The sequence below is a fragment of the Euprymna scolopes genome, chromosome 10, assembly GCF_053919585.1.
Source record: "Euprymna scolopes isolate OS-2025 chromosome 10, ASM5391958v1, whole genome shotgun sequence".
NCBI lineage: Eukaryota > Metazoa > Mollusca > Cephalopoda > Sepiida > Sepiolidae > Euprymna > Euprymna scolopes.
The window spans coordinates 105784197-105809809 of record NC_136491.1 but is presented as its reverse complement, the minus strand read 5'-3'; the positions used below and the strand labels follow the sequence as shown (position 1 = coordinate 105809809).

The 25613-nt window shown below is 33.0% G+C and overlaps 2 protein-coding genes across 3 annotated transcripts in view; one reads left to right on the top strand and one right to left on the bottom strand.

Annotated features, from left to right (window-relative positions):
• LOC145286187 (uncharacterized) overlaps positions 1-11000 on the top strand; it is a 56832-nt gene extending 45832 nt beyond the window's left edge. Inside the window, exon 6 of the mRNA XM_080134979.1 lies at positions 9337-11000. Coding sequence (XP_079991105.1) covers positions 9337-9362 — 26 coding nt within the window. The 3' untranslated portion in view covers positions 9363-11000. The remainder of the gene's footprint in view (positions 1-9336) is intronic.
• The window catches only part of LOC145286185 (receptor-type tyrosine-protein phosphatase epsilon-like), a 181800-nt gene continuing 163216 nt past the window's right edge, over positions 7030-25613 (bottom strand). For both annotated transcript variants that reach the window (XM_080134974.1, XM_080134975.1), the window contains 4 exons: positions 20330-20458; positions 13631-13779; positions 10435-10570; positions 7030-7803 (listed from right to left, as the gene is read on the bottom strand). In XM_080134974.1, coding sequence (XP_079991100.1) covers positions 7735-7803; positions 10435-10570; positions 13631-13779; positions 20330-20458 — 483 coding nt within the window. In that variant the 3' untranslated portion in view covers positions 7030-7734. The remainder of the gene's footprint in view (positions 7804-10434; positions 10571-13630; positions 13780-20329; positions 20459-25613) is intronic.

The window sequence follows — 25613 nt, the reverse complement described above, 5'->3', positions numbered from 1 at the left end:
CAGTTTCGTATTAATTGTTGCAAAGCTATCTAGGAGGAGACAGTTATGTAATGCAGTGCGCTTTGCTTCCGACTACATACTTTGGCTGTTAAATACCTAACTGAATAGGAATGAACTCTAATGCATATCTAAGAGGTAGAAATGTATAGATGTTTAGTGATGACTAAGCAGTTAGCATGTGAGGGTTAGGGGCTGGAAGTTAAAGATTCCACTACAAATGCTGTGCAATGTAGGAGTTATGTGGCGGCTTGGTGGGAAGGAGCAGATTGTTAGCGTTCAACAGACAGGGGTTATTTACTTACAAATAACAGATCTCCATTAGGATTTAGAGTTTCAGGTAATGTTTAGTTTGAAGAAAGAAAAAAATCTTTTTTTTTTTTTTTTTGCATGCAGGTTAGACAGAGGTAGTCGTCTTGGAGGTAAAATGTATATTGGGATTTCGTAGCTAGCCATTAGGTGTTTTTTTTCAGTTACAAGAAGAACTAGTTCATGGCGATTCAGAATTTGTATTCTGTATTTATAGGCAGACATTAAGGTCAGGCACAGAGCATAGCATCCACTCAGGAAAAATAGCCCTAGTATCAGAGTTAAGATACTGCATATTTCAGTTACGAATATAGTGAAATTTAAATTGGGGGGCACTTATATTTTAAATTTTCTAATAACTTTTAATTAATGCATGCACAGAAAAAACTTTTAATTAATACATGCACAGAAAACAAACAAAAAAAAATGCGTTGTTTTGGCTTCAAACGTATATAATACGTATTTCATTTGATTCAAACTCAACCAGTGCTTCTAAGGAACAAAATCTTAACGTGAATTCCATGCGACCAAACGCACCGTTCCGAGATTAAAAATAAACTACCGTAGAAACAACAAACGGGACTCTACTTGCTTATTCTCTGCTCCAACAACAACATGGCGAAAAAAAAAAAAGAAGACATACTGAAGATGAAGGTTTCCTTCGAAATATATTTATGAATTTCAATATAAATTTCAAACAAAATAAATGTCTGTTTATTTTGTAATAATGCGTTGTTTTGGCTTCAAACGTATATAATACGTATCTTATTTTATTTAAGCTCAACCAGCGCTTCTACGGAACAAAATCTTAACGCAAAAAAAAAACAAAAAAAAAACGATTATCATCAACTTATGCCAGGTGATGAGCAATGTTTTTTGTTTCAATTTAGCAGCTATTTTATTTGCTAAAAACCAAATAGAAAGTGTGTTACAGGTCCAAATACCTATATGTTAAATTTCAACTCTGTTGATAAAGTATTCAGAGAGGAGTTTGGTAAAGAATTTTCGCATACACAAGGTCACTTTTATGTATATATACTAGCAGGCCGTTCAGCATAGTCCAATCGTAAAATACGTATAAATATATTTTAATTAATACAGAAACTGAGACATGTGCATGTGAGTATAATGATTTTTCTAAACAGTTTTCTTCTTGTAAGTAAAAAAAAAAAAAAAAATACTCGAGCTAAAATCCAAACCAAAACCTAAAGATAGTGAGTCAAGTACCATAACCATTAGGCCAGCTTGACACGTCTTTAACGTCTGTTTTCAAACCTACTTATTCTTAATCTAAGGAAGCTGTCATGTTTCACGGCCGCACATGCGCATCTGTGAAACAGTTAACAAACAGATAAAAATCTGACGACTCCTAAGTAACAATTTTTCGACTTTGACCCCTTAACAGCCCTTTTCTCCGGATGAAAACCGATTAAAAAGTTTTCCACATGCCCCAATATCCTCTATATCAATTTCAAGTTTGTAGATCAAAAGTTCATTGAGTATATAGGTTGAGAAGTGTCCTCACACACACACAGTCTCTCTTTTATAGATATACAAGCAGGTATACCCAGCGTTGCTGGTATTAAACGTAACATTAAATTCCTCATAAAAAAGGAAGTAAAAAAAAAACAAAAAAACGGAAAGGAACTGAGATATATGCATGCGAGTATTATGTTTTTTCTAAACTGTTCACTTCTCGTAATTTAAAAAAAAAAAATTAAGCTGAGATCGAAACAAAAACCTAAAGACAGTGAGTCAAGAACGATAACCATTAGGCCAACTTAACACGATCTTTAAAAAGTGATTTCAAACCTACTTATTCTTAACATAAGAAATCTGTCATTTGAATGATTCACGCATGCGCATTCATGAAACAGATGGCAAACAAATAAAAATCTGATGACACCCACGCGCCAATTTTTCAAATTTAATCCCTTAGCAGCCCTATTTTTCTGGATGAAAACCGATTAAAAAAATTCCATATATCTGAATACCCTATGCACCAAATCTCAAGTCTGTAGATCAAAAATTCATTGAGTATTTAGGTTGAGAATTGCCCTCACACACACACATTCTCACTTTTATATATATACTTGCAGGCCACCCAGCGTTGCCCGGTTGTAAAATAGTATAAATATTATATTTTAATTCATGTCGTATTCTTATTTATTATAAACACAAATACCGTTAAATTCCTTTGAAAAATGAAGTAAAAAAAAACGAAAACAATGAAAAGAAACTGAAACATATGCAGTATGCGAGTATTGTTTTTTCTAAACAGTCTATTTTTTGTAAATAAAAAGAAATTCTCAAGCTGAGATCGAAACTAAAATCTGAAGACAGTCAGTCAAGTACGATAACCATTAGATCACCTTGCCACGACTTTAAAAATGTGTTTTCAGACCTCGTCAAATAGTTGACACACAGAAAAAAAAATTCCATTCCAATTTTTCAATTTTGACTCCTTAGCAATCCTTTCTTTGGATGAAAACCGATTAAAATCTTTTCCACATGTCTGAATCCCCAATATACCAAATTTCAATTATGTAAATCTAAACTTCGTTGAGTATATAGGTTGAGAAGTGTCCTCTCTCTCTCTCTCTCTCTCTCTCTCTCTCTCTCTCTCTCTCTCTCTCTCACACATACACACACACACACACACACACATTCTCACTTTTATAGATATATATCTTTTTACTTACATCTTGTGGAAATTCTTACTTAGCCTGAACAGGTATTGTTCATACCAAGTCGAGGATACATCTCCGCCACTCGGTCACTTTTATCAGGCTGAGTTATGGTGCTCCACAGTTCTAACAGGTCCAAGCTCCCAGGCGTTATCTTTACTTTTCAGTACAGTGGCTCTTTAGGCATTTTATGCCATCTCTTGTGAACTAGCTTTTCAATCCTCACCTTCTAACCTTGTGTTACATCTTCCTGTGGTGGGGTTCTAAAAAGACCACCTTCCTTGGATTTATTTCCTCTTTCTGAGAAAGAGTAGGTTTATTTCTAATTGCCCAAGGTACTCTTATTAGGGAATGATGGCCAGAGTACATACACCTCTTTAGTGCTAAGTTTTCATTCCTCACGTTTCAACCTTGTACCACAATTTTTGCATAGTGGTTGGAAGGTAAATACTTATTTTGTAGTTTACGAACAGGAAACAAGAGTGTTGCTTCTGAATTTTTCAGGTGATAATCCATATATCTCCCTCCAGCTATGGGTTTAATAATAGGTTAGACTAGACTTTCATGCTTTAGCTGTTCATATAACACAGTGCAATAAATTTCAGGTTAAAAAAAAGCCTATGCTACATAAGACCTGTTTCGGTGTAAGAAAAGTATTCTGATACAAAATCTCACCTTCATTTCTCCAGATTAGGCACATTATTATTGGTTATGAATGAAAAACACAGAATTATCAGTCTAAACAACATTTTTCTTTTTAACACTCTTTTGTTATACTCCAGCAGTAATCTGCCAATATGCCAAAGTTCCATTTTCATTTAAAATGTTTCTCGATCACTGAAATATCTTGATGAAATCCCTGACCATGTTCGTCATTCACATCACTAAGACTTTCTGCAAAATTCTCAAGAGTCTGAGCTCCAATCTATGGTACCCCCTTGTCCTGACTTTCACGAAAAACACTCGTCTATCTGAAACCACTATCAATAATTTCCCCCACTCTTTATCTGTGCCTAACCCTAAACATAGATTCCATGAACAAAGCTTCTTTCTTAGAATTACACACCCGTGGACTTTGTTCCATTTTCCTGCTTTCCAACTGATTAGAATATGGTCGTTTTCAAGTCCAACGTGAACAAGTTCTTGATAAGCGGTTCCCCTTAAGAATTCCAATTTACCAAATTTCTACTACTAACGATTATTATATTACCCCATTGACTACTATACACCCATTAACCCCTATCTGTGAGTAGCCTCCGAACTTTGATAAGTGGTGACTCCTTTGTAGAAAAAGCAAAAAAGAAAAAAAAGAAAGTGACAATTTGGCAGAAAACAGTACCTAATTCAGTAATAAAAAAAAGGCCAGGTTTTTCATGCCATTGTGCACATGAAAATGACCACATGTGTTCTATGCTTTTTGAATGTTGCACAGTGTACTTTCTACTATTTGGATTATTTAACTACTTATGCCTGACAGTATCCTACACCTCTATAAGGCCACCATTCGCCCATGTATGGAGTACTGTTGTCATATCTGGGCTGATGCATCTGCTGCTTGTCTCTCGCTCCTGGACAGGGTTCAAAAGAGAGTCGCAAACCTGATAGGTCCTGAACTGTCATCTAGGCTTCAGCCTCTGTCCCATCGACGAGATGTTGCATCCCTCTGCCTGTTCTACAAATACTTTAATGGTGAATGCTCTGACGAACTGCAAACACTTGTATCTCCCCAACGTAACTACCCCCGACAAACCCGACAAGCTACTAAGTCTCATCCCTTTACAGTAGAGATCCCTAGGTGCAAGAAAGCCTTTTACTCCAATAGTTTCTTCCTTAGAACTGCGGGTCTTTGGAACTCCCTTCCGGGATTCTGCTTTCCCAACTGCAATGATATGCAGAAGTTCAAGTGTAATGTTAACAAACATCTTTCTACTCATCTCCCTTCATAATGACCCCGCTAATTAAGTCCTTAATAGTAGCCCCCTGCTTCAAAGTGGCACTGTGCCTTGTTTGGGTTGAAAAGTGGATTAAAAAAAAAAAAAAAATTTGGGCAGTAACACAATAAAAAACATTAATTAGCAGAATATTTATTGAATTAAATTAATTTATTTAAAGGACACTTTCTTTTGATTATGATTTTGAAATACATTAAAACAGCCAGTTTGGAATATTTAAAAAAATCATTTAATTCAATAATAAATGTTCCAGTAATTAATGTTTTCTGTTATATTTCTTTCATTATTTTAATCAAAATATTTCATAAAACTTCAATAAATCTCATAATTATCGTCCTTTGTCCCGAATGGAAATCTTAAAAAAATAACACCCAAAAAAATGTTCTGAAATCCTAAAATGCAGAAGTACCGGAAATCTATCTGTTTTTGACTAGAACCGAAAAAGTAGAATAATTAGACAAAATTAAAAAGTAGAATAATTAGACAAAATTAAAAAGTAGAATAATTAGACAAAATTAAAAGGTATAATATTTAGACAAACTTGAAAAGTAGATTATTTAGACAATCTCTAACAGTCGAACATTTAGACTCTAAAAGTAGACTATGTAGATAAACTCTAAAAAGCAGGATTCCAAAAAACAAATTCCAGACAATGTAGTGGAGAACTTGAACTCACCACCTCCAAAGGAGGCAAGGGAGCAATTGTCTTCTGGCAAGGTCATGCTCGTAATGTTCTAGGATTAGGATGGAGTAATGATGACACACAAAGAATACACACATACAGGAGCCTGTAAAAGTCAAGAGGTGGGGCAAGGTCAGCAAGACAACGCTTTGGTCCACAATCTGCATGTTGCCAGATCAGCAGTACAAGCGTGTGGCGATGAAATCCTTTCACCATTCTACTGACCTTGAACCAAATGATGCAACCTTGATTGTCAAAGTCACGTCATAATTAAAGTGATAGCTATGTACAGAAAGACTAATAACTGCGTCACGTTTCATTGTTCTACAATGATGTAGAAGTGCATCAAGAGAATTAATTTTATACATAGACATCGCCATATTGAATTTCGGTGTGAATATTCCGACAATATTCAAGTATCAACTGATATATAAAGTGCTTTCAATAAGTTTCCAGACTTTTTCCATATGGACACTTTTCAGACTTTTTCCATATGGACACTTTTATTGATAGTACACACATTAAACTCTAGTACCCTTTGAAGTAATATCCTCCGGCTGCAATACACTTGTTGTACTGTTCCAATAACTTCTGGAATGTCCCATAGAAATCCTTTTGTGTGAGCATGTCAATGATCCTCGTCACAGCCTCTTTCATCTCCTCAATTGTATCATAACGACAGCCTCTAAAGCTTTCCTTGAGCTTAGGTAATAACCAAAGGTCACAGAAAGCAAGCTCTGGACTATAGAGAGGGTGAGGAACTGTCTTGATGCCCATCTTGGTGAAATAGTCTGTGATCTTCTCTGAACACCCTTGAGAAAAAGTTCAGGCAAATCTTCCGCATCTTCAGTTTCTTGCAAATAATTGTGTGTACAGTTCCCACACTGACATCAAACTGTGCACTTATTTTTTCTATAGACATACGATCCTTATCCATGAAATTCTTTATTTGGCTAATCAACTCTAGTGGTCTGACTTCCTTACTTCTCCCACACCTCTCATCATCCCTCACAGACTCCCTGCCTTCCTTGAATCTCTTATACTACTCAAAAACTAATGCTCGATTCATATAAGATAGCCCAAAAGCAGTCTGGAGCATTTCATACCTTTCTTTGGCATTTTTTCCAAGTTTAAAACATAATCGATTACATATCGTTCTTCTAAAGTGTCCTCACGTCCAGATTGCATTTTCGAATTTCACCAGCTTGGACAATCAGGCTTTGGTTGGGTGTATTCCAACTCCTACTCAAGCTGATCTTTTAAACCTGAAATCATAAAAATTGGCCAATCATCTCATAAGATGTACAGCAATAACGTACCGAATTTTAAAAAATCTACGACAATTTTAAATATCTGTACAAAAACTTATTGAAGATTTAAGAAGGCTTTTTTCACACAAGGAAATTATATAAAACAATTTTATTACAAAACAGGTTGTTTTTTTTAGTCCAATTTTCAGTAAACAAGAAAGTTATTCAGATAACGAGAAATAAAACAATTAGAATGGGTAGTTAGATTCAAAAGAGACATTTTTTGGTGCAAGTCTAGGGTTCAACATAATTAAAATTACAGAAAAAATGGTGTAAGTACCCGTCAAGTATCGATAATGTCATATTCCCCAAATCACATAAATTTATCAAGTATTTCTTAGAAAGTCAAATTTTATGAGGAAACGAGATGTCGTGTCGTGACCTAAATAAAGAGAGATAACTCAAATAAGACATTGGTTATCTTCCCCTTATTCCTGTAATTCCTTATAATTCCTTATAATACTATCAATTGCTAATAAGCAAAAAAATTGATGTTCTTAGCTAAAAAATTCTACTTGATAAATTTACATAATTTTTGGAATATGACATTTTTGATCCGTGACGAGTACGTACAATATAAAGGTTTTTCTGTATTTTTGTCTTTTAGTTAAATAGAACACTGAACTTTCACCAATTTGTTTTTTTGGGATGATAATTTTATTTTAGTTCTGTTCGTTTTTTTTTTTTTTTGTTTTTTTTTTCAGGAATAATTCTGCTTCAAACATGGTCCAGTTCTATGAATTGGCTTGTTCTGAATGTAAAAAAAAGGCATCCAAAGTCTGATTCTTCAAACACAATTAGTTGGAATAGACTGAAATTTCCTCGATGAATAGGTTTGCAATCATCCAACAGTATTCGTAGGAACGCTGAAAAAAAAAATTACAAAGAATGAAAAGAAATAAATTAAGGAAAATATCTGACTTAGAGATTGAAATAAAAACAGATGACATTGTGTTATAGAAGACAGTAACAGTAGCTAACTAAACGTGAAAAAAAAAAATCAGCTTTTTATAGTAGTGGTACTTAACCACTGTGCTACGATACACAGATATGCCACGGAATGATTACTGCTAAAAGCCATTTAATTTCATTTCGTTTAATAAAAACATTCAATTTCTTAATCATGATCATGATTAACATATTGTATGGATCTGAAGGTTCTATTGGTTTCCCCGATATTTTTCTAGTAGGAATTTTTTTCTAGAAAGACATTAGAAATTATGGAAGGAACCACATGAAAGTTACAAACATTCTAAGTGAAAGTAATTTTTTGGTGAACGAACAGGATTCGAACGTGAGACGCCCAGGTCGTAAGTCCGTGTTGCTATTATTCACTAGACCACCACCTCCTCTCTTTAATCATGACTACCGTGGGTGCTCGGCGTTGCCCGAATGTTTGAAGGTGTGTATTGAGCAAAATATTTTTTTAAAAAGTGGTAGTAGGCAGGCAGACTTGAACCCGTGACATGAAGGTGGAAAAGAAAGTGAAAGAAAATCTGACGTCTTACCTCTACTCCATGACGTGACCGGAAGTTCGGAACATTAAAATTAGGCAAAGTCAATCAAACCGATACGATGACTTGCAAAAATGGCTAACGAAAAATCGACCCCTCCTTGTAGAAAACTGCCCAGTTGAGGGTGAAGGAATTAATGTTGTTAGCTAATTTTTCGACGTTGAGCTTCAAAATGATACCGATCTCGTGAAAATCCGTCGCCTCTGTCGGGAGTTTTAGGCAGATATACATACATACATTTAAACAGACAGGTGAGATTTATATTATAGAAGAAGAAGATAACATTGCTCAATTCAAAATGGCCGAATTTCTGGAATCTAAAATTTTGCGCATGCTAATTTGTAAGCCTTTTTTTATGATTTATATTAATGAGTTGACAGTTAATCGGAATATCAAGAGTTTTTCAAAGTACTGAGAATCAGCATTGGAACTGAATAATTCAGACTCGATTCCAATACCAAAACGATGTCATCCTTGAGTGGCCTCTGGGCCTTGATAAGTGGTGACACCCATGTAAAAAAAAAAAAAAAGAAAAAGATATTGAATACATTGATTTTAGATATGTTGATTTATGTGAATAAAACTTCTCCTCATGTAATCTTTGTATTTTTTATTTTATTTTATTGCAAAAAGACTTTATGAACAGAAAATATTTATTTTATGATAAGCGTGCCGTGAAAATTAAAAGAAAACTCAATAGCATGCCACATGTAAAAAAGGTTGGGAGCCATTGTTCTATTGGATAAGGTCGCAATGAATATCTTTTTTTTTTTTCAGTCAATCAGAAGCACAAAAAAAATGTACGGCTTTGTATATTTAAATAAGAGTTGTTGCAATATTTTTCACTTTATATGTAATTATAGTTTTCTTCTATGTCTTTTTTAGTTTTCCGTGTTGGCTCCAGTAAATAATCCATCACGTCTCAACCCAGTACGTATACACGGTTCACTTTCTTCAAAAGAACCCTTCATCCAGTTATTTTAAATGGCCTGCTTTTATGCAACACACGATTGTCTAATTTACATACGAATGACAAAAATTCACATTACTTTCGCGTGACTGTTGAAGATAAAATCAGACATATGAACGTTTCTGACGTAAGTCATTTTCGAAACCGCTACAATTATTCTTACAAAATTAAATACATCACGTGTGTTTCGACTTAACAACAAAGGCACATCTCAAGAAACTGAAAAATTGTCTATAATTTTTCGTGACCAAAGGGGATTTATTCTTATTTCTGCCACGTAAATTTTTTAGACTTGAAAACAAAACACACACTTGAGTCGGATTATTCTATGTTCTTTCTTTCTCACACAATGAAGCGTTCACTCAATCCTCTTTTGTGTAAATTTATGCCAACAATAATCATCTGATTCGTACGAAATGAATGAATGATACTCATCATCATCATCATCATCATCATCATCATCATCATCATCATCATCAGCAGCAGCAGCAGCAGCAGCTGTCATGCTCACGTGCCTCGTCGTGTATAAACAGTAACCCCACCTTATGATTTTTTTTATTTTGGCCTCGCTAAACTGTCACTATGCTACTGCCCTGTATTTGTAGCGTCTAAATCGTGAACTGATTCCAACGAACGCTAAAAAGCAAATGGCTCAAATAGCTTACTACTTTTATTCTTTCTCAGCTTTATCTGGATTCGCTTTCTTCGTCACATCATGTAAAACCTCATTTGGTCACCTTTCTTATAGAAGTTTCTAAGTTCGTGCTGGCTTATTTTCTGATGTATGACTTGCCATTTTTTTTTGAGGTAGGGTTGAAATAATTCTCATTGGTTGAAAATACTTTGAGTTAACACGTTCATGTGAAAACTTACTTGTTTTTTGGATGTGACGAAGAAAACTGATCCAAACAAAGCGGAGAAATAAAGAGAGCAAGTTATTCGTGCCATTTGCTTGTAAGGGTTTGCGATTAAGTCACTGCATATTTGCTCGCATGATTCATGATACTACTTACAAAGTCTTCGGCAATACGGCTGTTTTTCTTCCTTATTCGTCGGACGAGTCGTAAAATGCTGACAACTTGGTCGGTCTTCAGCATCTGCATCATGACATATAGTATAGAAAAGAGGCCACATTTGGTGTAACCATCGCTAAAAAAGAAAAAAAAAACAAAAAAAAAAACGTAAAATGGGCAATCGCTAGACTTGTAAAAACAATCTAAAACGTTTGTATCGTGTTGGTCATTCGGACAACTATTCTCATCTTGGGTGTTATTGGCACATCGTTTCAGTCGTTGAAACCTACGACCTTCATGGGGTGTACAAATTCATGTTTTTTTTTTCTCAACAAAGGAAAAAGAGGTTAGCTCTGCATTGCAAGAATTCGGACTGTGTGTTTGAGGGGTGTCCGTAAATCATAAAAAAAAGTTCAATCTTCACGGGTCACTAAGATATTTTTAAAGATTTTCCTATGATTCAATTTCAACCGAATACCTATGCGCATTGTCAATATTAGTGAAAAACATATTTTACGAAACGGCGGACAGACATTGCCCGAAAAAACCCCAAACAATACAAACATTCATATCTCATTTCAAAACTTCAGAATTGAATCTAGAACGTGTTAAGGCACAGGTGGATTCAACGCAGCTCGTGTAGTTTTAATCGCAAAATCTAGGTACGTACAAAATGAATGGCCGACTCTCAAAATGTATAAACATTTTGACCCCTTCCCTTTTCTTAAAAATTCATCAAAATTCAGGAAATCAATTAACTTTAATCGAATTTTCAGTATTTATTAATTAATGATTACAGATTATAAGGAACCCATTATTTATTTTAAAATTGTAGTGAAAATGTTTTCTGCAAACAATAAACACCTTTACTAAAGTTATAGTTTTAAGTATAAAAACGCATGAATATATCTTCCCTTTTTTATGAAAATAAATCATCTTTACAAAGAGCTCCCTTTTTGTATGTAATTAAATATAGCCCACATTACTCACCATTGATCCTAGCAGCTATGGTAAAAAAATATAATAATCGGTTAATTAATTTAAGAGTGAATCGTATACATATAAACGCATAAATAGACCTAACTTTATATAAATAGAAATACTATCGTCTTCTGGTGTCATTAACATTTTCGTAACAATGAAGATGTTGATTTAACTTGATGACAATTCCGCGATGAAACGTATGTGGTTTAACTTAAGGTATTTCCCACTGAAACACATACAGACACCTGACTCCAATGTTGTACTTTGTCAATCATACCGTTGTAGTTTTCTTCAACAGTGAACAACTGGACTTTGCTTCTTTGTCCCATGTGGTCTTCCACATTGACTCAAGTAAATAATCACTCACGCCTTTATGCAGCCTAGGATAATCTAAATTTACATAGAAACGGCGATGATTCACTTCCCTCCCCGTAAGAACACCGACGTATAATCCTCGGCCAGAGAGGTTTGTCGATACATTAAACGAGCATTAAAAAAAAAAAAAGCCAACGGGTTCGACACTAAAGAGAAAAATATTCAAACTTTTACAGAAAAACGCCAAATCAGAACATGAAGGGAAATTTATCGAAAATACGTTCAATATTCGACAGTTGTTGCCAAATAGAAAGAACTTGACGAAAATAACGAAAATAAAAACGAAAATAAAGACGGACTATAAATCGTATAAATAAGGAAATAAAGTTGTTTTTTAGGAATTATCTGGCTTTTTTTTTACAAGGTAGTCACCACTTATCAAGGCCCGGAAACCACTCGGGGATAAGGGTTATTGCGTGTACAGTGCGTTAGTATTGGGGATTTGATAACGTGTCTTACTTAAGGGGGCGGTTCATCAGGAATTTGTTTACGTTGGACTTAAAGACATCCAGGTTGTAGTCAGGTGGGAAACAGGCAAACGGAACAGAGTTCCACAGGCGTGCACTTCTAAGAAAGAAGCTTTGTTCATGGAATCTACGTTTTGGTTTTGGCACAGATAAAGAGTGGGCAAAATTTTTGACAGTGGTTTCAGCTAGACAGGTGTTTATTGTGAAAGATTGGCGAGGGGGGACCAGATATTGGAGCTCAGACAAACACCTGCTATGGAAGTAATGACAAAACAAAGACAGGCTCGCAACGTCTCTCCTGTGGAAAATGTTTTTGGGAGGATGGTATTAAAACTAGAAAAATCTAGAGAGTTATCTACATCATTCAAAGAACAAAGTTTTTTTTTGTGTAAGAAACATATTAATCAATTGAGAACCGATACGTAGAAACCGTCCAGAATGATGAAGAAATACCAATGGAGGTATTGTATGATTCCTTCCAAATAAACCCATTCATAAACGTTGGAATACCGATAACTTCTAATTCTTCTAAATGTGAAAGTACACGGATGACGGAAGAAATGGCCGTAGAGAAAGGAAGAATCCTTAACATGTACGTTTTCATCCTAAAAGAAAGCAAAATTCATGAAACATTTAGTTTGGGGGAAGGTGATATAGTGGAAGATCCTGACATCCTCCGATCATGGATTAATCAGTATGTAATCTATAAAACACGCCAGAAAGCGATAACCAGGCGGGGAATAAGTTGATATCTTGATAATGCGGCATTCAAGATTCGTTCGAGTGTCAATATATTATTGTCACATTGCACCGTTATATAAACTTGTTATAACTTAGTATGTGTGTTGAATCTCATTATTTTATACTGATTGTTTTCCCCAGCGATAGATCAGATTGGCGACGAAGGATTCGAGAAAAGAACTCACACCCAATATCTACTAGATTTGCGACGAAAGATTCCATTGTAGTTTTCTTTGTCAGTGAACAATTTCTTTGTCTTGTGTTGCCTCAAGTAAATAACCTGCCACGCTTCAACGAGGTACGTATGCACGGCTCGCCTTCTTCAAAACGAACTCCCCAGTTCTTCAAACTGCTTGCTTTAATGCAGCCAAGAATCGCCTAATTTGCATAGAAACAGCTATAATTCACTCTCTCCATTTGTATGAAACTAAATATAGCCCGTTAAACCATTACACCTATCAGTTGTGGTAAAATTCATAATAATCGATTAATTCATTTAGGAGTGAACCCCGACATATATTATCGCATTTCAACTTATTAAATAATAATCTCAAATGATTCGCAGATTTCCTCATTACAGCAAAATATTCTGAAACTCCCGACGGTTTAAATAATAGATATTTTCTTACTTGCAGTGAACGAGGATTTCTTTATGCGGCATGATGTAGCCGCTGACATTTTGAATAAATTCAATAAATTCCTTTTGTGAAGGAAGTTGGTTTCCAAGCCAGATTTTGGACTGAAAGTGATTCATCCAGACATCGCCCAAGGTGTTATTCTGAAAAAAGAAAAAAAAAAAAAGAAAAAGAAAAAAAGGAAAAAAATAAATCATTAAATCCCCATGAAAGGATATAAGAAAATTAATTTAATGATGCAGAAATTATGGTTTTTAAATTTTTGAAATGAGGATTAATTTTTCCTATTATTTGGAATCTTCGGACTACTGTTCTCATCTTGAATACCATTTTTACAACGTTTTGGTGGATGTAACCTCCGACCTTCTTCAGAGATCTCTTGTCGAATTCGGGAATCTTTCTGTCAAACTTAAGAATCTTTCTGTTGAATTCGAGTACTTCCATGGAATTTCGAACAAAGCATTTTATTTGAGGGATGGCCAACCTGTGGCACATGCACCACAAGCGGCACATTGTATTCTTTTGATGATGACAAGAAACTAATCTGCTTCTACTTCTTTATTCATTGATTTGCGTTCCTTGCACGTCATTTGTAGCATTGTTCAGTTTCTTTTAAAACCTAATTTTTAACTAATGTAAAGCCAGATTGATCTAAGTGTAATGCTGTGACCATTTGGGCTGTGATCATAGCGTAGTATCTGTGTTAACTGTAGCAAGCAGGGCCAAGGGTCAAAACATTATTATTATTATTATTATTATTATTATTATTATTATTATTATTATTATTATTATTATTATTATTAAATGATTCAAGCGACGGCAGGTCGCTGAATCAATTATTATGATTAGAAAAATGAACGATTGTGAAAAAATGATTGACATATAATAATATCGCAAAAGGAATGTGAAAATAGAAAATAGATGTAAAGATGATTTTTGGTTTGCATAAACAAATAACTATATTGGAGTTGCATCAGCTATTGGTCTGAGACACGTAATGTGATACGTAATGAGACACGTGATGAAATGTAGATTTGGGGAGATTCTAGGCAGTCGTTAACTGGACATCAGAGAGAACGGACGACTCAAGAGGGGAGTTAGTCTCTCCATGACGCAGGCAGCGGCGTCATCTCATGCAGCCAAGATGTAAAAACGTGTAATCTCTGAAAATGTCGGCCGGATCATGAAAATAAATGTTCGTAAATAATTCAGGTATGTGTTGTGTTATTTACTTTTGTTAAAAAGAATTGTTTGTGTACAACTGTTTCGATACGTCCACGTCATTCGTTTCCTGTTAGAACTGTTGCATAAATGTTATAATATACACACTAGACGATCAACTAAATAATACAATGTATATACATACACGCATTTACACGTACATGAATATACAGAAAAAGATAAACCCAACTATTCAACATGTACGTCGTTATAGAACATATTCATCCACGCAACATGACCTTAAACTATATCCGATGGCGAGGCCCCAGTTTGCGGGCTCTGGGGAGTGTGGAGCCACCCTTTAATTGCCATTGCTCCCAGGTCCACTCTGAGCCGGAGTGGTAGTACCTGTTAGGGTCCCAACTATGGGTTAAATAGAAAATGACTTGCAAAAAACAAATATATTCTATTAAAAAAATTTTCTTCAAAATCACCGGATTCGGCATTAAATAACCTGAAAAGGGTTGATATACCGTAAAACAACCAACCAACAACCAAATCACCCACGCAACGTAACATACAATTTTGAATTAAATCAATCTGGCTTTACAGCAGTTTAAAATATATTTTGTTTCTCCTCGCGAGATTGTCATCCAGTAACTAACGTTGTGATATTTGAACAACATTTACGTAACAGTATATTAGTTTATTACGTTTGCCAGATATTTGCCGCAATTACAATATGGTGTACTGCTGTTAAGCTTGTTAGCATGCCACACATAAACAAGTATTGTAAACAAGTATTTTAAAAAATTGTTTTTGCATTGTAGTTGGCCTTCTCTGTGAGAAAAAAAACAGGAGCAAAAGAAAAGCAGGAATTGATAGTAAGCGTCAATTTAATCAGCTATGGGATAATTAATTCCTATTCATTGCAAAACCTTAAGAAAAAAAAAACAAAAACAAACAAACAATGCGCATAGTTAATGAAAGCACTCTCTTAGATAACAAAAGTTCTGATCTTAGCAGACACTATAAGCAACACCAAGCTGAAATAGAAAAAAAGAAAAGAAAAGAGGAGTTAGTTCTTGCCTCTGAGCTATGGAAAGAATGTTTGGTAAAAAAAAAATGATATAATCAAGTGGCAAACTTTGTCTGAAAAGAAAAGCTGTGATAGTTTAGCGATGCTTGAAGAATCATACGAAACTGTTTTCGTGTTGGTTAAAAATCATAAATCTTTCTTTGGCGATGAAGAAATTGCCTTCAAAAAATTTTTGTCTATAAAAGTATAGAAAGAAAAGTAGATGATTACAAGACGCCTCGATGAGCTTTCTTGTGATGTAAGAGAGCAAGTGAAACAGCATGCACATGCATGTTTATTCATTTATTTATTTTTTATTCATTTATTTATTTATTTTTTATTCATTTATTCATTTATTTTTTATTCATTTATTTATTTATTTTTATTCATTTATTCATTTTTTTTATTCATTTATTTATTTTGAATTTATTTATTTACTTATTTATTTATTTACGTATTTATTTATTTATTTACTTATTTATTTACTTATTTATTTACTTATTTATTTACTTATTTATTTATTCATTTATTTATTTATTTACTTATTTATTTATTCATTTATTTATCTATTTACTTATTTATTTATTTACCTATTTATTTTCTTATTTATTTATTTATTCATTTATTTATTTATTTACTTATTTATTTATTTATTTTCTTATTTATTTATTTACTTATTTATTTATTTATTTACTTATTTATTTACTTATTTATTTATTCATTTATTTATTTATTCATTTATTTATATACTTATTTATTTTCTTATTTATTCATTTATTTATTTACTTATTTATTTTCTTATTTATTTATTCATTTATTTATTTACTTATTTATTTTCTTATTTATTTATTCATTTATTTATTTACTTATTTATTTTCTTATTTATTTATTCATTTATTTATTTACTTATTTATTCATTTATTTATTTACTTATTTATTCATTTATTTATTTATTTATTCATTTATTTATTTACTTATTTATTTTCTTATTTATTTATTCATTTATTTATTTACTTATTTATTCATTTATTTATTTACTTATTTATTCATTTATTTATTTATTTACTTATTTATTTATTTACTTATTTATTTTCTTATTTATTTACTTAATTATTTATTTACTTATTTATTTACTTATTTATTTTCTTATTTATGTATTTATTCATTTATTTACTCATTTATTTATTTACTTATTTATTTTCTTATTTATTTATTCATTTATTTATTCATTTATTTATTTATTCATTTATTTATTTACTTATTTATTATTTATTTAAGAAATTGATGATAATTTCAACGTTTTTGAAGAATTTATTAGTCATTCTATGGAAAAACAAAAGAATCAGACATATTTTACAAAAGTAAAGTCATACTTGGAAACTCAGCAATTAGATCTGAGTAAACTTTTAAGTGTCTGTGCCGATGATGCACCGCAAATAATCGGTAAAGTTGCTGAAAGGTTTTCAGGGTTGTCCTTTCCTAAAATATCATTGTATTATTCTCCAAGAGTCTCTGTGTGGCAAAGTTTTAAATTCATAACACGTCACGCTACCAGTTGTAAAGTGTGTAAACAAAATCAGAACAAGAGGTTTAAACAGAAGACAATTACCCTTATCCCCGAGTGGCTTCCGGGCCTTGATACGTGGTGACCACCTTGTAAAAAAAAAAAAAGTTCTCACAGATTGTGCAATTGCGACCTTTTTCTGAAAAGGTTCACCTGTATTGAACTCTGACACTGCATGCAGAGATCAATTGTTTTATCCGTGAGCAAAGAATAAACGAAATAAAAGTTTTTATACATACATACTGAGTGTTTATACTAGTGTTCAGAGGATTAATCGGAATCAGGAATATAAAAATCGGAGCTTTTTAGAGTATCGGAATCGAAAAAATTTGAGCCTATTTTTCGATGCCAAAACCGATTCCTTAAATCATTTTTTTTATTTTATTTTGGTTTAGGAAACATCTTCCATTGCTTGCAGTAATAATAAAATAATAAATATTTATTGATTTAAACTTCCAGTAAGACTAAAATTTCTAGATCAGACCCTCACAAATGTGTTTTTACATTTGAGAAGATGTATGCACATTTAAGATGCGGTTTTACGGTAATCGAGACAAAATAATACTTTTTTAGTTAAATATTAGAGATCTATAAAGAATCGGAATTGGAATCGATATTTGTATCGGAATCGGGAATTTAGTACGAAATCGATAATTGTATCGGAATCGGGAAAAATATTGGAATCGTCCATTCACTAGTTTATATGTGGTCTCTTTATTCTCTTTGCATTTGCTCTTTCATCATCGCTGCGTTTAATTTTTTTTTTTTTACTTGGGAAGTCATCTCTTATCTAGGCCTGGAGGCCACACTAGGATAAGGGTTAAGTTTTGGGTAGATGGTGAAACAAAATGAGTAGTTATGGTGGAACTTTAGTAGGCCATATATTATTTTAGAGAACAGCTCAATAGGAATTTAGTGTTGATTAGTGTTTGTTTCAATAGCTTATAAGTCGGAGATGAGGCGTTTTCAAGCCTATAATACGCCACCTACTCTTCAAAAACTTATATATAAGTAGCCAATGCAATTTTTGCCATTTAAATCTAAGTGAAATTCCCAACTTGAGGGACCACAGCTTCCGTGTTTATGCAAAAAGAACGTAATGAAAAAATATTGCTAATGATTAGTTGTAAAAACGTTTGGCTACTGTCCAGAATCCTCCTATATTAAAAAAAAAATAAAAAAAATAATCCTCCTATATTAACAAAATAAAGAAAAATAAAGAAAAATCTGTATAACATACGTACTGTCGACAAAACAAAAATATATTCCTAAAATCATGTAACTTTATTTTTATGAAGAAAATTATTTTTAAGCGATTAATGGGAATTTGTAGGTATTACAATGTAGATCTCGTAAGTTTCAATTATTGAATTATCTCCCTTTGTACTTTTGAATTTGTTTTCAAAATGGCGGACAAGAAAGCCGCTCTTCAGTTACTCATAAAATTTGATTTTCTTACTTAAAAATAAAAATACTTGATCAATTTACATGATTTTTAGAATATGATATTTTCGCTTCATCATGGATTCACTTCTCAAAATAAAAAAGGATAAAATGAACATCAATAAAAAAAAACATGTATGCCAGATAGTTGGACAAAAAGCCAAGCATACCAAAACGTAGCACAAAAGGCAACGTACACTAGAAAGTAGAACAAACTTACGCCTACCAGAAAGACAAAAAGTCATGCATACCAAAGAGTAGGACAAAATGTCACACATATCAGAGTAGGATAAAAAGCCACGTACACTAGAGCATAGAGCAAAAAGTTGCGCATAACAGATAGTAGGACAAAAAGCCACGCCCTTCAGAGAATAGAAGAAAAAAATTTTTTTTTAAGAGTATGACAAAAATCTACGTTCTCCAAAAACTAGGGAACAAAAGCCGCATCAAGACAAAAGGTCACGTTCTCCAAAAAATAGGACAAGAATAAGACAAAACATTCCCCAGTGACAAGAATAAGACAAAACATTCCCCAGTGACTATGACAAAAGAGCAACGTATAGAGATGAGACAACGAAATGGGAGCTTAATTCTATATTAATAAACAAACTTTATTTGTCATTTTCGTTAGTAGCGTTTATATGCGTACAAGAAAGAAACAGGTTAGTAGGTTGAAGTGTTCTTGTGTAAAGATAGAATTAATATCATGCCGGCTGGTTGAAGAAAAGAATAGTTCAGTTCCGTTTACACGTGTTTATAGCTAGTAGCCGTCGGTACGAAGGAAACCGGTTGAAAAAGAAAGAAAAAGGCAAAGTCTTCAGTGTTGCTTGCATGTTGTCCTGGGTGTGTGTAAGTTGTATCAACAAGAACAGTTCTTTAGCATGATAAATAAAGTTCGTGTGTGTACCACACGTGGAAACAAATGGAAGTTTGAAAGGTCGCCATGTTAGCTTGTAGTACTCACGTTCAGCTAATGTGTGCTATCAGTTAAAACCAGGAGGAAAGAGGAAGAAAGGTTTTGTGAGAATTAGCTTCTGCCTGTGATGTAGCGAGTGTCGGCTGCTACACACGTTTTCCAGAAAGACGAAAAAGAAAAAAAAGGTTCTCCAATGAAAAGATAAACAAGTTATATTCTTCAGTGGCAATTGTATGTTGACCTAAATAATTTAAAGATTAAAACAAAGAAGCAGAAAAGGGAAATCCGGAAAGCATAGCGATCGTAACATCAAGATAACTTGACAAAATAAAATCTAAAAAGAAGGTGACGGTGGTTAAATAGTTAACGATATGATCTGAAAACTTGGATGTTCCAAATACGAATCCACTTCGTTCCACAGAAACACTTTAATCAAACCTCCTCTTGACCTTGTACCTAACCTCCTGGAAAGGAGGTGAATAAAATATGATCTAAAAAGAAAGCAGAGACAGATAATAAAAAAATAATTACGTCTGAGGAAGACACTTTAAACTGTCTTTGAAAAAAGCTGTCGGTTTCAGTTAGTCCCATATGTTCCACTTTGATGCTTCCATACTTTTGGGGAGATAGTTTCTCAGCGGGCCAATATGGTGAAACAGCCTGGAAAATAAAGAAGAAAAAAAAAACAAACAAAATCAATGATGTATCAGTTTCCCTAGCTGACACTGTTCCCATGAATCTAATAAACCTGACAAAGGTGGCTCCCCTCGATCTCTCCTCCGCATCTCCACCTGCATCTCCATCTGTGTTTTTATCTTCTCCGACTCGGGACTTGTTCCCTCGGCATCAAAGCCAACAGAATCTAGGCTATTCTTGAAACGGCCTTTTCTCTATTAATTACGGATTGTTGCTAGTTCTGTGCCTTCTTCCTTAAAAAAAGGATTAGCTTATTACTTAATTACCTAAGGAACCTCTACTGGGGAATGTCGCTAGGATTGTTCAGGCATTTTTTTCAGCTCAGAATGCACTTCCTCCGGAGTGCTGAGTCTTCAATCACACTTTCCGACTATTGTGCCACATATCTCTCCATATGTGTGTATGTGCGTGAGAGAGAGAGAGAGAGAGAGAGAGAGAGAGAGAGAGAGAGAGAGAGAGAGAGAGAGAGAGAGAGACCGATACCATCTTCATATAGTCTCTCCTCGCCTCTCTTCCTCTTTTAAACTGTCACCTAGCCCCCCTTAACTCTTTCCCCTCTCTCTCTCTCTCTCTCTCTCTCTCTCTCTCTCTATATATATATATATATATATATATATATATATATATATATATATATATATATATATATATATATAGTCCTGGTCAGTATCATAAGACCACTTAAGAAAGTAAGCGTTTACTCATATTATCGAATTTTTAATCAACAAATTTTAAACAAATGGTTGAAACCATTGCCAAAAGGGAAAATATGATGGAAAAAAATTTACTTTTTTTAGTTGACCTGAACTCTTTTTGTGCCCATATTGATCTGGATTTCTTAAAAAATTTGTGATGACTGTTTTGCTACGATTCACCTCGTTTGCAATGGATCTATGAGAGAGTCCACCCCTATTAAGCTCAAAGATCCTTCCTCTCTCAAACTCTGATAATGGTTTCTCTTTTGCTATTTATAATTTAGTAAGATGTTTTTTTATCCACTAACAAGTTGCTTTTAGTAACATAGAAAGCTTTTCGTATTCATTTTTTCAAAACTAACCGATTTTATTAAAGTGGTCTTATCATTTTGACCAGGTGAAAATATTTGTTTTTTTAAAAAATAATTATTAGATCAGGGTTAATGTTTTGAATGAAGCAGATTTCATTTTTTTCCATCATATTTTCCCTTTTGGCAATGGTTTCAACCATTTGTTTGATTAAAAATTCGATAATATGCGTAAACGCTTACTTTCTTAAGTGGTCTTATGATTTTGACCAGGACTGTATATATATATTCTCGTTTCCTTTAATTTTATATTGATTCAACTACTCTGATATTTGGTGAACTGACCGACACAATTATCGCGCAATCAGTCTCTACTTTCTTCGTTATAATTTTTGAGTCGTTTATCAATCAAGTACTAGTCCACCACCTCATAAAAGCTAAACTTGTTTCTGACCAACAGTATGGATTTAGGTTGGTTGGTTGGTTTTTGTTTTATGGAATATCAATCTTTTTCAGGTTATTTAATGCCGAATCCAGTGATTTTGAAGAAATTTTTTTTTAATAGAATATATTTGTTGTTTTCAAGTCGTTTTCTATTTAACTCATAGTTAGGACCCTAACAAGTACTACCACTCCGGGTCAGAGTGGACCTGGGAGCAATGACAATTAAAGGGTGGCTTCACACGCCCGCAAGCTGGGGTCTCACAATCGGATATAGTTTCAGGTCATATCCAGGACCTATGGATTTAGGCAAGCCCATTCTACTGCAGATATTTTAACAGGCATCTCTGAACGCATATACCATACGTTGAGAGAAACAGAAGCCCTTAATATATCCAAAGCCTTTGACAAGATCTAGCATGAAGAAAAAAGCAAATTGCTGAGACGTAAGAACCTACTTTACATTAGCTTGTGTTATTTACTTACTAGCAGGTGTACCTGGCGTTGCCCGGTGTGTCGAGAAAAAAAAATCAAAACAAGAGAGAAGAGAGAGGTGTTATATATATATATATATATATATATATATATATATATATATAAAATTGTAGTAGGCAGGCAGGTTCGAACCTGTAACACGAAGGAGGAAAAACAAACAAACCTGACGTCTTAGTGAATGTTCCCATCGAGCAACTGGAAGTCGCGAACGTCGAAATTAAGTGTCGTCAATTGAAAAGGGAACGATGACTTACAAAAATGGCGACGCAAAAACCGACCCCTTCTTGTAAATTTTCAAAAGATCTGAAATAACAGCAAGGGGAGACTTGATTTCAAATATTTTTCATATGTTATATCTCCTCTCTTTTGAAAGTAACATATGAGAAATATTTGGAATCAAGTTTGCCTTTGCTGTTATTTAAGATCATTTAAAACCATAGCAACAGGTTTTAGTCTCCTCTCCATCCAGGCCAGAGGTTTTGGAGATATATATATATACGTTTTATTTTTTATTACCGTATCTTCCTGTTAAGTTACATTATTGTTTCAGCTACCCGGCCGTTTTTTTGGCCGTCCATAGCTTCCTCAGACTTTTACAGAAATGTCTGTAAATTTCTGTAAAAGTCTAAGGAAGCTACGGACGGCCAAAAAAACAGCCGGGTAGCTGAAACAATAATGTAACTTAACAGAAAGATACTGTAATAAAAAATAAAACGCATATTTGCTCTACAACAGTATTGAGCACTTTCTTCAGTTTTTATTAATTACCATTTCCACTATATATATATATATATATATATATATATATATATATATATATATATATATATATATATATATATATATATATATATTTTACAATTCAAAAATGCGAGCGTGAAAAGTAATATGGATAAGCTTAAACATGGAAAAGTAAAGGACTAGTTGTTAAAACTGGAAAAGAAAAGAACAAGATATTCTAGTAAAAAATATAATAAATTTACAACTTAAAATATTGCAGCATAAAGAATTGATTATATAATGTTTAATTGAAAAGAATTGATTGTATAATGTTTAATTGAAAAGAATTGATTGTATAATGTTTAATTGAAAAGAATTGATTGTATAATGTTTAATTGAAAAGAATTGATTCTATAATGTTTAATTGAAAAGAATTGATTATATAATGTTTAATTGAAAAGAATTGATTATATAATGTTTAATTGAAAAGAACTGATTATATGTTTAATTGAAAAGAATTGATTATATAATGTTTAATTGAAAGAATTGATTATATAATGTTTAATTGAAAAGAATTGATTATATAATGTTTAATTGAAAAGAATTGATTGTATAATGTTTAATTGGAAAAGAATTGATTATATAATGTTCAATTGAAAAGAATTGATTGTATAATGTTTAATTGAAAAGAATTGATTATATGATGTTTTATTGAAAGAATAGATTATATAATTTTTAATTGAAAAGAATTGATTATATGATGTTTAATTGAAAAGAATTGATTGTATAATGTTTAATTGAAAAGAATTGATTGTATAATGTTTAATTGAAAAGAATTGATTATATAATTTTTAATTGAATGAATTGATTATATAATGTTTAATTGAAAAGAATTGATTATATGATGTTTAATTGAAAAGAATTGATTGTATAATGTTTAATTGAAACGAATTGATTGTATAATGTTTAATTGAAAAGAATTGATTATATAATTTTTAATTGAATGAATTGATTATATAATGGTTAATTGAAACGAATTGATTATATAATTTTTAATTGAAAATAATTGATTATATAATGTTTAATTGAATTTAAAGAAAAAGTTTTAATGCTGCAATATTTTAAGTTATGAATTTGGTCGAAAAATGAGTGAGCGATAAAGCTTTAAAGCAGTTCTAGATGACTAAAACTGCCACTTAACCATATATTCAAACACCACACACACACACACACACACACACACACACACACACACACACACACACACACACACACACACACACATATATATAGTGATTTTTTTTGTTTATTCATAATTTTTTTCTCGTAATAATCATAAAAATGTAATTAATTTTTCATTGAATTATTTTCTTAATACCAGAAAAAATAACTTTTTCCTTGAAAAATTGGTCAGCATTTGCATGAAAAAAATATCACAAATCTTTCGTTTGCCACCTCCTGGAATTTTTTGCAAACTACTCAGAAAATTCCAACGATAGCACGGTCCTTATTCCAAACTAGCAGTCGGATATAACATTGCCCGGGAGTGAATGTTTTATTGTCATAGAAATTTGTGAAATCGACCATTTTTCAATTGCTTGCTCTAATTGGGGACACATCATGGTGCACCGGGAGGGACTTCACACCGTCCCCCCCCCCGCAGTGGCTTTGTCCACAATACATTGCAGTATCTACATTGCACTGTAGAGAATCTACTGTTTATTTTATGTATAATGGCTTTACTGCACGCCTGTGGAACTCTGTTCCGTCTACCTGCTTCCCACCTGACTACAACTTGGATGTGTTCAAGTCCAACGTTAACAAATTCCTAATGAACCGCCCCTTAAGTAAACACTTCATCAAATCTCCACACTAACGTAATGTACTTGCAATAACCCTTATCCCTGAGTTGCTTCCGGGCCTTGATAAGTGGTGACCACTGTGTCAAAAAAAAACAAAAAAAAAACTTAAACTTTAAAATACAAAAGTCAAGTATCATGGTTCAATTGTGCTCGGATCAGAAACATTCATTTTGAACTCATCTCTGTCTTATCAAAGTACCTCCTGTTGATTTTATATGCTAGGTCCTTCTGCTTGTGCAGTTAGGCTGTATCAGCGTGTTAACTTTGGTTAAAATCGGGGTGCTCCTTCTTTAATCGGATTTTTTTATTATCGATTATTGATACTTATTATTCTGATACAAAACCTAGGTAAGAACACTGGCAACTATATGAAGTACATTTGTTTGTGAAATTTAACTCGGCCCAGCCGTTTCCGAGTCCATAGAGAACGAATACACGCACACACACATACGCAAATTAGTAGAGACAAGTACCGCATAATATATACCGTTATCAGAATTGTTCGCCGTAATTTTGTTAGACAAAGACAGCAATATACACAGCTCTACCAGTGCCTAGCACTAAACAAAAATCCCATTAGTAAAGTTTCTTTACTAGA